General features: G+C 47.8%; 1 protein-coding gene and 1 long non-coding RNA gene across 17 annotated transcripts in view; one reads left to right on the top strand and one right to left on the bottom strand.

The window, feature by feature from the left end:
• LOC123861696 (uncharacterized) overlaps nucleotides 1-13,888 on the top strand; it is a 272,443-nt gene that overhangs the window by 240,462 nt on the left and 18,093 nt on the right. For 12 of the 13 annotated variants that reach the window (XR_010413202.1, XR_010413200.1, XR_010413201.1 and 9 more), the window contains 3 exons: nucleotides 235-334; nucleotides 2,118-2,254; nucleotides 2,672-13,817. This is a non-coding gene — a long non-coding RNA (uncharacterized LOC123861696). The remainder of the gene's footprint in view (nucleotides 1-234; nucleotides 335-2,117; nucleotides 2,255-2,671; nucleotides 13,818-13,888) is intronic. The other variant, XR_010413203.1, reaches the window with a different exon arrangement.
• Nucleotides 6,235-13,151, bottom strand: BOD1 (biorientation of chromosomes in cell division 1). 4 transcript variants are annotated; one of them, XR_010413196.1, is made up of 4 exons: nucleotides 12,915-13,151; nucleotides 9,419-9,543; nucleotides 8,081-8,349; nucleotides 6,235-6,981 (listed from the first exon to the last, which is right to left on the bottom strand). XR_010413196.1 is itself a non-coding variant. In XM_064596556.1 (4 exons), exons 1-3 carry the CDS (start codon nucleotides 13,149-13,151, stop codon nucleotides 8,154-8,156), a joined length of 558 nt encoding a protein of 185 aa, XP_064452626.1. In that variant the 3' UTR covers nucleotides 6,235-6,981; nucleotide 8,153. The 4 variants fall into 4 exon arrangements, 3 of the variants coding, with proteins under 3 accessions (XP_064452626.1, XP_054369471.1, XP_054369475.1); XM_064596556.1 differs by having other exon boundaries at nucleotides 8,153-8,349; XM_054513496.2 differs by having other exon boundaries at nucleotides 8,153-8,274.

Genomic DNA, 13,888 nt, shown 5'->3' with positions numbered 1-13,888 from the left:
AGTGGGGACAATGATATCGTCTCCCTGCAGGGACGCCCTTTACTGGTGTGGCTGGAGTGGCCTGCATGTGACAAGCACTCAGAACAGGCTGCCTCCTCTTACCTGATCGTTGCGCATCGTTGACCCTGTAGCCGCAAGGGGGCTGCCATTTTGCCCATCGCCTCCACCCCCAGCCCACCCCTGTGACCTGCTGGCCACTCAGAGCTCTTAAGCCTGCGATCATTTTCTCTCCAGGAACTTCTCCTGAGGACAGTTGGAGAGGTGGAGCGCGTCCCAGCTAAGGACCCATGTAGGAGCTGACACGCTTGTGCCCGCCGGAGCCGTCTCTGGAGGGGTGAGTACGGACCTGGTACAGTGGGGGTTGCTGTTGGAGGGTATCTGGGAGATGGGAGGGACACTTCTCCCTGTGAAACCTGTTCATGCCCTTGGACTGTCTCCCCACACAGAAGCATTGTCTACGTAAATAAAATAAATACACACACACATAGCTCCATCATTACCGAAGAGGTGCCGGCGAGGGGCCCCCTTCCCTCCTCTGTGTCCTCAGTGCTCTGCCATCTGGCAGTAGCCCCTGGCTTTCCAGCTGAAACTGCTGTGGCCCTTATTGATGAATTCAATGGATTTCTCCCTCTGCCTCCCTCTTCCTGTCACCTCTGTGGCATTTCCAAACACTGCTCCCCATCCCCCCTGTGTCAGAGAAACCAGTGAAATATATTCGTGATTTGAGGAAGGGCCACGTTTTTCATGGCCACTGTTGTAATCCCATGGTGAAGGGCACTGCCTGACATACTTGTAAGTGTGCAAAAAGAATTTTTTTTTTGGAATAAACAAATCATTAAACGAAAAAAAATTTTAAAAAATGTAATGACTAGGCTTAATGCAAAAAGTAAGCTCAAATATCATGCACTGAGGAACTCACAAAATCATTCTGATGTGCAAATAGCCAGAAATAAAGGCAAAGGCCATCCATTTTTAAATTAAGCAGTCCTGGATGTGGAATCATATTATTGTGTTGTAAAATGTTACCAACGGAAAAACCAGGTAAATATCAGTGTGTACACAGGCACTCATATTATTTCTTATAACTATCTGTGAATCAAATTATTACAAAATAAAGAGCTTGATTTAGGTAATGTAGTAAGTGCAAACCCGATCTGTCAGATGAAGACACATCTGTCAGTTGGGGGATCATTCACGGACAAGTCAATCGGATGTCATTAGAAGATTTGGTCAGGGCATTTTCTAGTTGCAAGCTGCAAAAATGTGAATCAGTCAACCTATGTAAAAGTAGTAAATACTGGGCATCAGCAGCTCAGGGGCGGATCATGTACCTAATGAACTTGTGGCTCTAAGGGCAGAGGCGGGAAAATGGATTTTTAATAGCATCATATGGTTGATGTTGCCTGCATTCGGCAAGGTCTTACAAGAAAGAGATGAGATCAGAAGCAAACGTAGAGAACACTTACGTGACAAAGGCCTCCATGCAACGATCAGATAAGGATGTGGTGCCCCGGCCAACTTTTCAGCTGGACAGAATGGCTCAGGGAAAAAAGTGTAGCTTTTGCATGGAAGCCCCATAGCCTCAAAGTTTCCATCAAGAGAGAGGTATGAGAGCAAGGGAGCAAAGGAATACAAGAGATTTATGAGTCGAGTCCCCCCCAAAAATTGTGACTGTGGCTTCTGGCCCATGTTGCCGGTTGGAATCTGTCTGGTAACGCTCCTACTACGTCTATAGGATAGCCATTCTGACCCAAACTCCCATGATCCCCAGGCTCCAAAAGTCTCCACTCGGAACTTAAAATGACCCTTGGGGCTCTGGTCTCCTAGAGCAGGACGGGGATTGAGAAAGCCAGACAGCCTCTCAGTTCAGACTCCCCGAGGGTGGTGTGGCCAGAGTGCGTTGGGAGACACAGTGGCCGTGGAAGAACCTCCCAGAGGGTGGCGCCAGAGGCCACAGAGAACTGCAGGCTGAGCCGGGCCTACAGGGACACCTGCCATGCTAGGTTCCGTGGCTTCGCAGCAGAACTACAATGTTTTCCATTCTTCCCCTACCTAGTTCATCCTCTGTCAAGGTTGGTGGGGGGAGGGGATCTCAGGCGGATGACTTCTCTCTTTAGTTCTGAGGTCTGAGGAGGAGGTGCCTGCCTAACCGCTAACACAGAGACCTCCCGGGCCGATGACGGATGAGGCCACTAGATGGTACTTTGAGATCATCTTCCATGGAGCAGGAGCAGGATCTCCGCGGGAAGACACGGTATATTCAGTGGACGGGAAGGCACACCGAGGTAGCCTTCTGGGGCTCAGCCACATTTGGTTCTCCTCTCCTTCTGGGCCCGTGAGTGTGTGTACCTCTCGGTGCCCTTGCAGTTAGGTATGGCCATGTGCCTAGGTGTGGCCAGGGGGCTGTGAGTGAAAGCCATGGTATCACTCGCAGGCCATATCATTCATCCTTCACGGGAGACCTTCCGTGGTTCTCTTCCTCTGCTGTGCTCTTACGGAAGAGGTCTTGGGTTGAGAGGATGGGCTAAAGGCTTGCAGCAGCCAGGACGCTCAGTGTCGCCTTGAAGGCTTGCCCTGGAGCGTTGCCCAGATCACAGCCATTTTGTGAAAGTGAGAAACTAGTTGTGTGCGGCTGATGAGATTTTGGTGTTTCTTTGTTCACGCACTGTAGCCAAAACAGAATCTATCATCACTGACGCCGCCCCAGAGCCCAGGTGGCAGAGTCAGGTCTCAAATTTTGAGCCTTGAGCCAGCACACCGTATGAGCTCATAGGATTGCTGTGAGGACGGCCGTCATGACGACTCCAGGCCGGGCCGAGTCTGACAAAGTTCTCCCACCTGCCTACAGAATCACCTCAGCGGAGACCGGGTGCTGCCCCCTTCAGAGAGCTGCGTAAGCTTTGCGTCATTCAAATGCCCACCCTGACCATTGTTTAACTTCTGCCGAATCCAATCTATTGCTCTTGTAGGGGGGTGGAAATGATTTTCTCTCTACCCTTCGAGTACTTGGCTGAAACCCCTGTAACAAAAGACAGATTAACAAAAGAAACACAGAAGTTTCTTAACATGGATACCTCATGTCACCATGGAAACACCCAGGGAAAAATAAGTTAACTCCCTGAGGTGGCTTAGAATTTGGGATTAAATACCAGCTCAACAGGGAAGGAAGAGGGGGTTGGTAGGCCTCTTAGGGGAGAGTCAGTGATTTTTAGGAGAGATGAATGGGCCTTTGGAAGAACAGATGGGAGGTAGAATAATTTGTGATGAAGTTTGTCAGGGTGTGGGGTTGACTTCTAGTCTCTTCTCTTGTGAGAGTCAGTCCTCCCTGGGTGATGTACCTCCCGGGAGGGGATCTGTGATGAGTGTTCCTTTTGGGTATCTGGTATCTGCCTTTAGGCAGATAAAAGCAATTCAGTGAAAGCCTCTCCCTGTATTTGCCGTTTTTCAAGTGCCTACAGCTCTAAGCAATCCGTGTATCAAAGAGGAAGATTTGGGGGCAGCAGGTCCTGAACTCCTGCGGTCCTATTTTGGGGTGGCATATTCTGCTACCCTTCGCTCTCTCATTTACAAGACTTTAAGCTTCCTACATCGATTAGGCTACACAGACAAGCCCTCTTCCGGCTCCAGCCCTGGCGAGACTGCCACTCAGGGTGAGTCTGGGGGGCTTCTGAGAATACCGTGTGCTGGTTCTCTCAGTCTCTGTCCTAGCTGTACCCTGAGCCCACCTCTATGTGCGATGTTCTGTGACCTTCCCTCATCCTTGGATAGGTTCAATCTGGACACCGAGAGAGAGATGTTAGGGAACTTCAGACTCCATTCCAAGCTTGAAAATTCTAGAGCCCAACTCAGGTAGCTGAAAATCTAGTCTCCATGAAAATCAGTCTAGAAGATCTGGCCCTTTAGCTGGAAATGTTTTGAATCATCTTAATCACAGGACGATGACACTCTGGGGCAAGTATCTCCAACACCCTCAGGGCCAGCAGGGTGATGGAAATGAGAGAAGCCAGCCAGTGGCATCTGTCTGTCCCACATGCTCTCTCAACTGCAGAGTTGCTACAGAATTCTGGCGGATTGTTATCCAGCGGGAATACAAATATGTTGCCAAACCTTGACATTTTTCATTAGGAACCAGAAAGAGAGCTCTATATGGAATTCTCCCCATTTTGAAATATTGGTAATTAAAAACAACAGACAATAGTTACAACTCCATGATCAATAGAACATGTCTGGAGGGCAGAGTGAGTTTGCAGACTCTGCTCTGTGATAGGCATTTGCGTGAGGGGAGCAGACTGGCTAGAGCTAAAGGTATGCATTGAGATGTAGCAAGAGGTCCAGCTGACTTGATTTTAGCCTACATTTGGAATGAAGGGTGGACCCCAAAGGACTGACAAGTTTGACTTGTTCTGTTAAGTAATAAGGAGGCAGCGTAGCAAGGGGGTGGGGTGGGGAGGGGAACATGAGCTTTGAGTTCAGAGGCTTGGGTTCAAACCTTGCTCCCCTACGTAATAGTTGTATAATGAGTATGTTGCTTCACCTGAGTTTAGGTTGCCTCATCCACAGAATGGAGAATAAATCCTAACAGGGTCATGAGAATTAAATATATGCGTATGAAAATGTCGGCCACCTGGTCAGCGCCTAGTTCGTCTACATCCTTCCAAAGGTTCCAGAGTGAGGAAGAGATTTGATAAAAGCAGTGTTTCTGGAAGGATGGCCAAATGGCAGTTTGGACACTGGAGACAGAAAGACTGGCGAGGTCTCAGGCAGTGTAACCAATTTGAGAGGACGAGTAATTACTACCATGTGGCCTTGGAGCCAAGCCCATCCCCAGTGACAAGACCATAAAAGTTGACCTCCTGGCTCCTCCACGGGTAAGGTGATGGACAGGGTGTGATACGCAGTGCCAACAAAAGCTTGGCCGGGCCGGCTGTCCTGTCTGCTTCCCACCCTGTCCTCGGCCTCCTAGGGCAGCCAAGAGGGGCAGGGCCTGGCCCTGTCAGGACTTATCCAGATGCAGTTTTCAAACCCGGACCTCAGTGCCAGCCTTGGGCCCACGCCAGACCCCGACCTTTGCTGGGTCCCCACAGACACTGCTCCTCTATCTTGAATAGCCAGTGAGTCTCTGCAGAGTTCTCACCAATGTTCTGAGCTGCTTAGCAAACTCATCTTCAGAAGACACTTCTTTTGAAAGCAGAGCAGGTATAAGTTACATGCAAGCATTTCTACATCAAAATGCCCCAAAGCAGAGTCCTTGCAAGGAATTAAAAAACAAGACAAAAAAACTCGATAGTCTCACCCCTCAGGAGCTGTTGGAAGAGACACGTTTACACACTAATCACAATTAAACTGTCATTGCCAGTCAACATCACCAGCTTCCCAAAAACGTGCCTTAAAATGATTTTTCGCATGCAGAGAATCACTGGGAGGGCTTGCTGGGCCCCTCTACAAGTCTCAGAATCCGGTCTGGAGTAGGGGCTGCATTTCTAGCAAGTTCCAGGGTGATGCTGCTGCTGCTGGTGAGGGACTCTACCTTCAGCAGCACTGCTGTGACGGGTTAGTGCTTACTTCGTTCACGTGCCAGGGAGCGATCCAGAATGCATGGGAACCTATTTCCCCTCGATGAGTAAATAGAAGCTGAGGGTAAATGGCAGAGATAGGATAAACCAGTGCCTGAGCATCTGACATAAGAGCCACAAACTTCACTGTAAGCCAAGAAATGGTCAAGGTGGAGGCAGTTCATTTTAACAGGGAACCAGCTAAGTAGTTGACAATTTATTGGATGAACAATATCTAGGGACAGACTCCACTAAGGACCCAAACTCTTTGATATAAGCTTTGATACTCTTCAAGGCTTGCCGTACAAAGTGTTTGCCAGGGGCCAGCAGCATGAGCAGCCCCTGGAGCATGAGAACACATTCCAATCCCACTCCAGAACTTCTGGGTCGGAATATGCACCTTTCCAAGATCGCTGGGTGATGCTACTGTACACTCGGTTCGAGGAACACGGACAGATCGTTCTGCCCTCACAGCTAGTGACCGGCACCAGTCACGGTCCAGGGGAGAAGAGGGACTGCCTGCCCACTTCCAGTGCTACCTGCTAGCTCCAGGGGGTGGGCAGCTCCAAGTTCTGCTCCCCCGTCCACTACCCCCGCGTAGGCACAGAATGGCAGGCAGAGGACAAAGGTTACTCCTCACAGGTTCCCAGGCCTGGAGGCTACACTCAGTTGAGGCTTCAGAGTAGGAGTAGCAAATGATTTTATTACAAAACTTAAGCTATTTATTGATCATTCAACTTTTCTAAAAAACACAAACGTGAGAATAAAATAAACACACCAAGACTCACTAGCCCTTGCAGGATAAGCAGCAGCCCTGGACAGACAGCCTGCAGATGTTTCTCCTTCTACCTGATGTCTGCACTTCCTCACACATTCTACGGTCCCATGTGTTGTCACCTCTTACGGAGGAAAGGAAACCGAAGCTACAAGATTCACGTACAAGAGGGTCATGACAGCTTTTGAGCTAGTTGGTGCTGACAGCTTAAACATTCTAGTTGACAGTTAAGCACTAATTCCTACTCCATGCTAACCTTTACTGTCATTCTTTGGAACTGGTTATGTTCCTCCACTGTAGCTACAGCCCCTCTAGGGATCCCCGAGCACAAACCCTAAAATCCACACAGTCTCCAAGTTCAAGTATAAAGGTTTCAGGACAACCCCAGACTGATGTAGTGTTTCTTTGTATCTCTGTAGTGTCTACTGGCTGTCACCCCCTTTGGCAGGCTGACCAGACGGCAGCACAATGAGGGGGCACACACGGTCCACTGTCACTGCCTGTTCAATCTGGACACTGCCCCACAGTCAAGGCTGAACGTTGAAATCAGTGACGACCTCAGCCTGTCTTCATTCTGAAGTTGTCCTCTTAAGTAACCGAATCCATTTCTTCATGGTTAATTCAATGGAGCTTCCAAAAGGTGTCAGACATACTCTAAAAAGAGAATCAGATCAAGAGGCTTTTTGATAAGAGACTACATTTAATTTTATGTCCCTAAAGGAATTTACAATTAAACTAGAAAAACTGGTAATGTTTTATACTCCATAATGGAATTGAGTTTGAGTTCTCCCCCGAGTACAGGCACAAATAGACAATGCCCCTCTTAAGGCAGTGCCCCACCCAAGCTTTGTGCTCTTGCTCTGTTCACTCACTGATGCTTTCCTATCAAAAATAATAAACATCTTAATGAATCTGACAAACAGAACACCAAAGTGGAATGAGGGGACAGGTTACTAACAATGGCTAGGTAAGAGTCCACTGCTTACCTGCTGGTTACTGCTCACCTTGACCAAGGTCTCAAAGCCTGCAAAAAGCGTGGCTTTGTGCACCTGTAGCTGACTTTTAAGATGAAGTTAAATCCCAAATGTAACAGGAAGGGGCACGCACATAACAGAAGAATCCCACGGTTGTTGACAGTGGTAAACTCTAATCTCTAAATACAAGGAAATCCAGCAGGGCTTAAAGCAGACTGTGAGTCCCATTGAGGATGCCATTTTAGAAGGCACTGTTTGACTTTATATTTAAATTGCAAACCCAAGTTTAACTCATGTCCAGGTATAAGACTCATTCAATCAACTTCAGAAAAACAGGACTTTCATTTGAATTTCTCTTGTGCACAGCAACCATCCCTGTTGGTTTCTAATGAAGCATCTATCCACAGCTTAAATGTTTAGCTCTGGGGGCACCTGGGTGGCTCAGTTGTTAAGCATCTGCCTTTGGCTCAGGTCATGATCCCAGGGTCCTGGGATCGAGCCCCGTATCGGGCTCCCTGCTCTGCGGGAAGCTTGCTTCTCCCTCTCCCACTTGCCTTGCTTGTGTTCCTGCTCTTGCTATCTCTCTCTCTGTCAAATAAATAAAATCTTTAAAAAAAAAAAAAAAGTTTAGCTCTGGCGGCACAGAAGATCACACTAACACAGGAGAATGCTACCTGTGAGTTCTCAGTAAAAAATGACTCTTGAACAGTAGGTGGAGTCTCTCTGCAGTAAATGTTTTTCTGAATATATCAAGAACATGATCCCCAATAGTGGCTTACCCCTTTTCTATCCATTTTATATATTTATAAGCCAGAGATGAATGCTCCTGGACAAAAGACGGGATACTGGACCTTAGGAAGCATCCTGGGAGGGAGCTGGGGGGTCCTGGCTCTCAGGCTCTGGAGGGGGCGCTGGCACGGCTTCTTTCTTCTTGGCCGCCAGGAACTCGTGAATCGCTCTTTCTATCTGTGGTCTGAAGATGTGGTTTAGTTTGGGATCCACCACTTGAGAAATGATTCTGTCCACTCCAGCTTCCAACATCCCTGACCTTGTGGAGACAAACAGACCATTCTCTGAAGGTCCGTGCGTCCTTCCCCCAGCCACCCGTTTGCACCATGTGTACCTGCCATACGGTATCACAACTGGAAAAATGACACCAGGACGATCCAACCTTACTTAGTTTTCACACACGTAGCTGCACTCCGTTGTGTGTTTGCCCAGGTAGCTCTGTGCCATTTTACCCCATGAGTGACCGCAGGTAACCGCCACCACGATGAAGGTCTTAGTTCCACCACCACAGCATCCCCTGGGGCTATCCCTTTGGGGTCACACTCACCCGCCTCCTCCCACCCCCAAACCCTAGGCACCCCTCATCTTGTCTCCATCGCTGTCATTGTTTATTCACCAGTGTTACATATATGGAATCAGCACCACGCGTCTTTCTAATACTGGCTTTTTTCACTCAGCACAATTCCCCGATATTTCTATTTCTAAAGAGGTGGGCTTCACAAGCTTTTAGATATTCCAGGAGAGTTCACTGGATCAAGACCTGAACACAAGTGCTAGTAATAAGAGCAAAAAAAGATCACAAGCAGATTAGAAAAAGCCAGATGCCATGGCCCGCCTCCGCTGCAGTGCCCAGTGACACCGAGAAGTCACCGGGTGACTGGCAGTGGCACCGAACTAAGGTTCAGGCTGTGACCGCGACAGACGTGCTTTAATAAGGCTCCATGCCTTCCTAAAAGCTGCTGTTCCACTTCAGACCTCTCGCCCAAGATCCAAACACTGATATCTTGGTATAAAACTCCCGCGTATGGGCGAACTACACTGAAAACTTCAAGCAGCAGGGAATTAGGTTTCAGAATTTGGAGTATCTTTCAATGCACCCGGTAGAATTTACACAGGAGGCCTATGGAGGATGGATAAACTAGCAAGAATGTCAGTTGAGTCCTTTGCTTACTTGAACCTTAACTTTAATAAAGGGGTGGACTGCTGCGACTTGTGCGTGGGATTTGCTGTAAAGTACCATCCACCTTGACCAAATAATGACGCGCATCAGCTTTCTTGTACATCATGCTGTGATTACCACATTTTCACTCTTAATTCTAATTACTTACTGAACTACACTCTGCCTCAGACCATTTCGCAACTGGTTTTTGTTCATTGTAGGATTCCATTCCTGCTTGTCCAGATGTGTTGACACAAAATTATCCACTTTCTGCCTCAGGTTTTGGTAAGCTGGCTGAAACATTAAAAAGAAGAGGCAAGGTAAGAAGTTACATGCACCAAAATCTTAGAAGTCAGTCATTTAAGAATACTGCTTTCCACAGAAATGTAGATGTTTCAAGTCCTTAAAGACACTTCCAGCATGACGATGAAGACGGCTCTGTAGTACAGTAGAGCATGAATTAACTAGCAACAAGGGCTTACTTTATGGTGGGCAGGCACAAGGCCAGATGCATCATCCCATTTACTTTCCAAGTAATGGTACAGGGAGGGTCTATTAACTCTCTCCTGCCCCCATTGTAGAGATTAGAAATTTATGCTTAGAAAAAGTAAACAACTTGCCCACATGGCCAAAATGTGGCAAAGCCAAGGTTAGACCTAGACTGTTTCTGAATCAGAGGAACTGGGTTCTAGCCTGGCACCATCACTAACCGGCTGTCCAAGTCATCAACCTTTCAGCTTCAGTTATTTCCATTTGTAAACCTGAAATATTACTGTCCCACTTGCCTCGCAGGGTATCCTCAGCAATAAATAAGGGCTCAGGAAAGCCCACTGCATAAAATGAAGGGCCACCCAACCCCAGCATGATGTGAGAATGGAGACTGAAGTCAAAGCCTATGGAACATTGGGAAAGGCTGAGGGGAAGCACACCTTAAGTCCAAAAATGGAGCTTGAGGCTCTTATTGGCTCATAGTCGGTTTTAGACCCAACTATGATCAGAACAAAATTAGAAGGAACTTGGTGAATACATGGAACATGTATTCTCAGCCTCTAAGACCTTCTGGTACGATCAGCTGCTCTTCTTCAAACCAGGTATAATAGTGTGCATTGCTGTTAGGCTTCACCCCTGCCCCCCTCTGCCTGGGCAGAGACTGCTTCCCTACCCCAGTGATGCTGAGTTTTAGCAATGCGACACAGTCTGGTCAATGGAGTGCTAGTGACAAGAGGCCTTAAATGTGGTCGTCCTCTGTCTGGCTTGGTTCTTGTGCTCTGGTGACCCTCTATGACGGCATGTCCTGGGACCTAAGGTGAGTTTATATGTAGCCCAAGCTAAACCCAAGCCCAGGCCACCTAAACCTCCCAGCGGAAGCCTACGTAGATTAGCTGAACTTTAGCTGACCTGCAGCCCTATCAGCATGAGAATGGATGCTTATCATGTCACCATGATTTGGTTTATTATGCAGTGTTACTGTGGCAAAAGTTTGCTAGCAGTCAGGTAAATGAAAGTGACAAAAAAAATCATCAGGCTTCAACTCTATAGGTGGACTCTTCCAAAAGGCCAAGAGAACGGATTCACAAACACCCATGTACTATCTACCTAGCAACTCCTCCTTCCTCTCCTCACAAGGGTAGGACAGAGGGTGCCATGTTCTCCTGACCACAAATGTGGTGCCTGCCCCTTGCTAAGACAATGCTGATGTTCCCTGGGATTGTTTGAACAAGAATTGAGAGTCCCTTTCTAGAGAAAGAAGATGTAAGATGTAATCAAAATACCAGTAACCAAATGGATGACTCTGCTGTGCAGTGACAGTAAAATATTATAAAGAGCAGAAATGAAAGATGGCCCTGGAGGCGCATCCCCGGTTCCAAATGCATCCCTACTCTTCTGACAGTTTGTTCAATCAGTCCTTTCTTGGGGTGCCCAAGTCAACAGATTCACCACTTTGCTTAAAGAAACTAGAATTAATTTGTCACTTGGAACTATGCATCCTGCTACTGTACTTTATACTATTCAAAATAAGTCACCTGGTTTGAAATGATAGTTACTGTTTACCGTAAAAGGACAAAGGACAGCAAATGTCACCACCAAACCTGAACAGATCTTGACAACATAGAACAATCCCTTCAGTTCTTGAAGTGAAAGGACAGACTGTGCCTCCCATTAACATTTTATTGCATTATCTATCCCTCACTTGATTCACTTATCAGTTTGTTCTATTTATTTGTACTTTGGGTGCACTGCAAAGTAAATTACAAACATCATCTGTACATTTTCCCTGAAATATATCAGCAGTTTGGGAAGGGGCCTAAGAATATACATTTCTAACAAGTTCTCAAGTGATGTTGATGCTGCTGATCCAAGAGGCAAACTGAGAACCATGGGGCTAAAGCAACAGTGCCTGAAAACACAGTCTTCCAAAAATAAAACCACCCAGGCACTAATGGAAGGAACATCTAAGGTGTTACGTGGGGAAGGCTCCAACTCTCTTTCCCCCAACAGCTTTACAGTACTAATTTTCTTTCTCTCTTTTAAAAATACCATGCATACCACATTGATTTAGCCACACAAAACAGAACATAAGAGGTATGAGTGGAGAACTTGTGATGGGAAGTTGAGAACACCCAGAGTCCTGGGAAAGGTGGAAGTTCAGTTGATATGTACCTGAGAACCTTAAATAAGGAAAATTAAGCATTAAATATTAAGCACTTCTAACACCACATAGTGTATATAGCATCTGGTCCACCTGTCAGTTTTCTACCCTAGAGTATGAGCTCTGAGGACTGGTAGTGACTTACTTGTTTCTGTATCCACACAGCCCACATGCTGTAGGACAATAAATGTTCAATGAATAAATGGAAGATGTCTTTCCCTATCTTTGAGTTATAATTTTAAGTTCACAATTTTCCTGTTAGGTAGGCAGATTCTCTTAAGAGAGGAGAAATCACTTCCCTAGAGGGGCTCAGTCAGTAACAGAGCCTCCTAAACCTATAACCCTAGTCTTGTTAGAAAAGCTTCTGAAATGGGAGAGAATGGAACATTCCAGCAACTACTGTATGTCTGACACTTAACACACCTGACTTCACTGAATCTCCACGACTTTGGCAAGTAACATGAAATAGCATTTTACTAGGGGATTGACCTATGGCATTAGGATCTAAAATTGGCACCAAATTCTCTTTAATCCACGATGGAGTACAAGATAAGGGTTCTGCACCAGTGTACCTTAATTCAACCGGACACTCAGGCCTGCAAATCACTGAGCTAGAGAAAAGGAACAAATTGCTACAACGTTCTGATGATTGTGCATTCAAACCATTCTCCCTTCCTTACCTGGCCTTCTCCAATGTTCTTAACACACAGAGGTTTGTTACTGAGGGGCTTAAAGAAGTCTCAGCTTGGGAAAGACAGGATCTAGGCTCTGAAACCAGTACTGAATCCCCAAGTTCAGAGAAACGACTGGACCGTCACACAGCTAACAGTAATCGGACTGGGAGTCCAACCCACGTGTACACCACTCAGAAAGCTTCCTGTACTGCCTCAAGCGGCCTAATACCTCACTGCTGAGATTTTTAAAAAGTATCTTTTGTTGTTCTCTCTGCTTTAGAAAAGCCAACCTGCAACCCTGAGGTCTTCACGCCCAGTCCTACCCCGTCGGCCCCACCTACCTTGGTGTCCACGTCCGCCAGGCAATCCCGGCGGAAGCTGTCAAACAAGCCCCGGCTTTTGAGCTGCTCCACGATGAGAGCGATGAGCTGTGGGTCGCCGGGAGGCAGTGAGGCCGGGTTGATGGGGCCGCCGCTCCCACCGGCCCCCGTCGCGCCTGTCGCCGACCCCGCCGAGGCCTGGCCCGCTCCGCCGCCGCCCACCGAGCCCGCGCCCCCACCGCCGCCGCCGTCCGCCATGGCTGCGCCCTGGGCCCACAAAGGAAACTGAACGCGACTTCTTCTCAGGGACAGAGGGCCTGGATCGTGTAGAGGTGGCAGAAGCGCCCAAGAAGGAGGCGGCGGCGGGAGAAGAGGGTAGGGAGGGGCCGGCGGCGGAGGAGGAGGCAGGCTCTGATGCAGCGGAGGTGGCGGTAGGAGCGGTAGAAACGGCCCGCTCCATCCCGGGCGTTCTGCAGATGACGTCACCAATGGCCTTTGCATTGTGGGGCGGGAAGTTTTCGGCAGTCATCTCCGCCTTTTTTATAGGTAGAGGTCTGGCTGACAGAAACTACAACTCCCGGCAGGCTCCGGCTCGCTGAGCGCTGGTTTGCGAGGGCAGTGTGGGAATTGTAGGCTCAGGTGCTAGTGATTGCGAGAACCTGCGCCGGCATTCCTCGTCCGGTCACTGCAGCGCTCCCTTTGAATCAGCAGGTCCCAGGAGGGGCCCGATTATGAGAATCATCTGTGGGACTGAGTAAAAGTATAAATTAACGGGTTTGTCCCTGAGATGTTCGGATTCAGTATTTCTCGGTCGGGGCCTGGGAATCTGCTTTTAAAGTGCACACCCACGCTCTCCTTGAACAATAGGAGCCCGGGAAATTTGGGCAACAGCGGACTAATCAAATTTGTATTATGCCAAAATGTGTAGGTACTTTTTACTCCTTCAGATTTTAATAGCAGTGCATACTTATTTTTAAAAATTGGAAAATAACAGA

This window comes from Mirounga angustirostris, unplaced genomic scaffold, assembly GCF_029215605.1.
Source record: "Mirounga angustirostris isolate CCGP_5_RB_7025 unplaced genomic scaffold, mMirAng1.0.hap1 SCAF_7, whole genome shotgun sequence".
In the NCBI taxonomy this organism is placed as follows: Eukaryota; Metazoa; Chordata; class Mammalia; order Carnivora; family Phocidae; genus Mirounga; species Mirounga angustirostris.
This window is presented reverse-complemented; position numbering and strand designations above follow the sequence as displayed.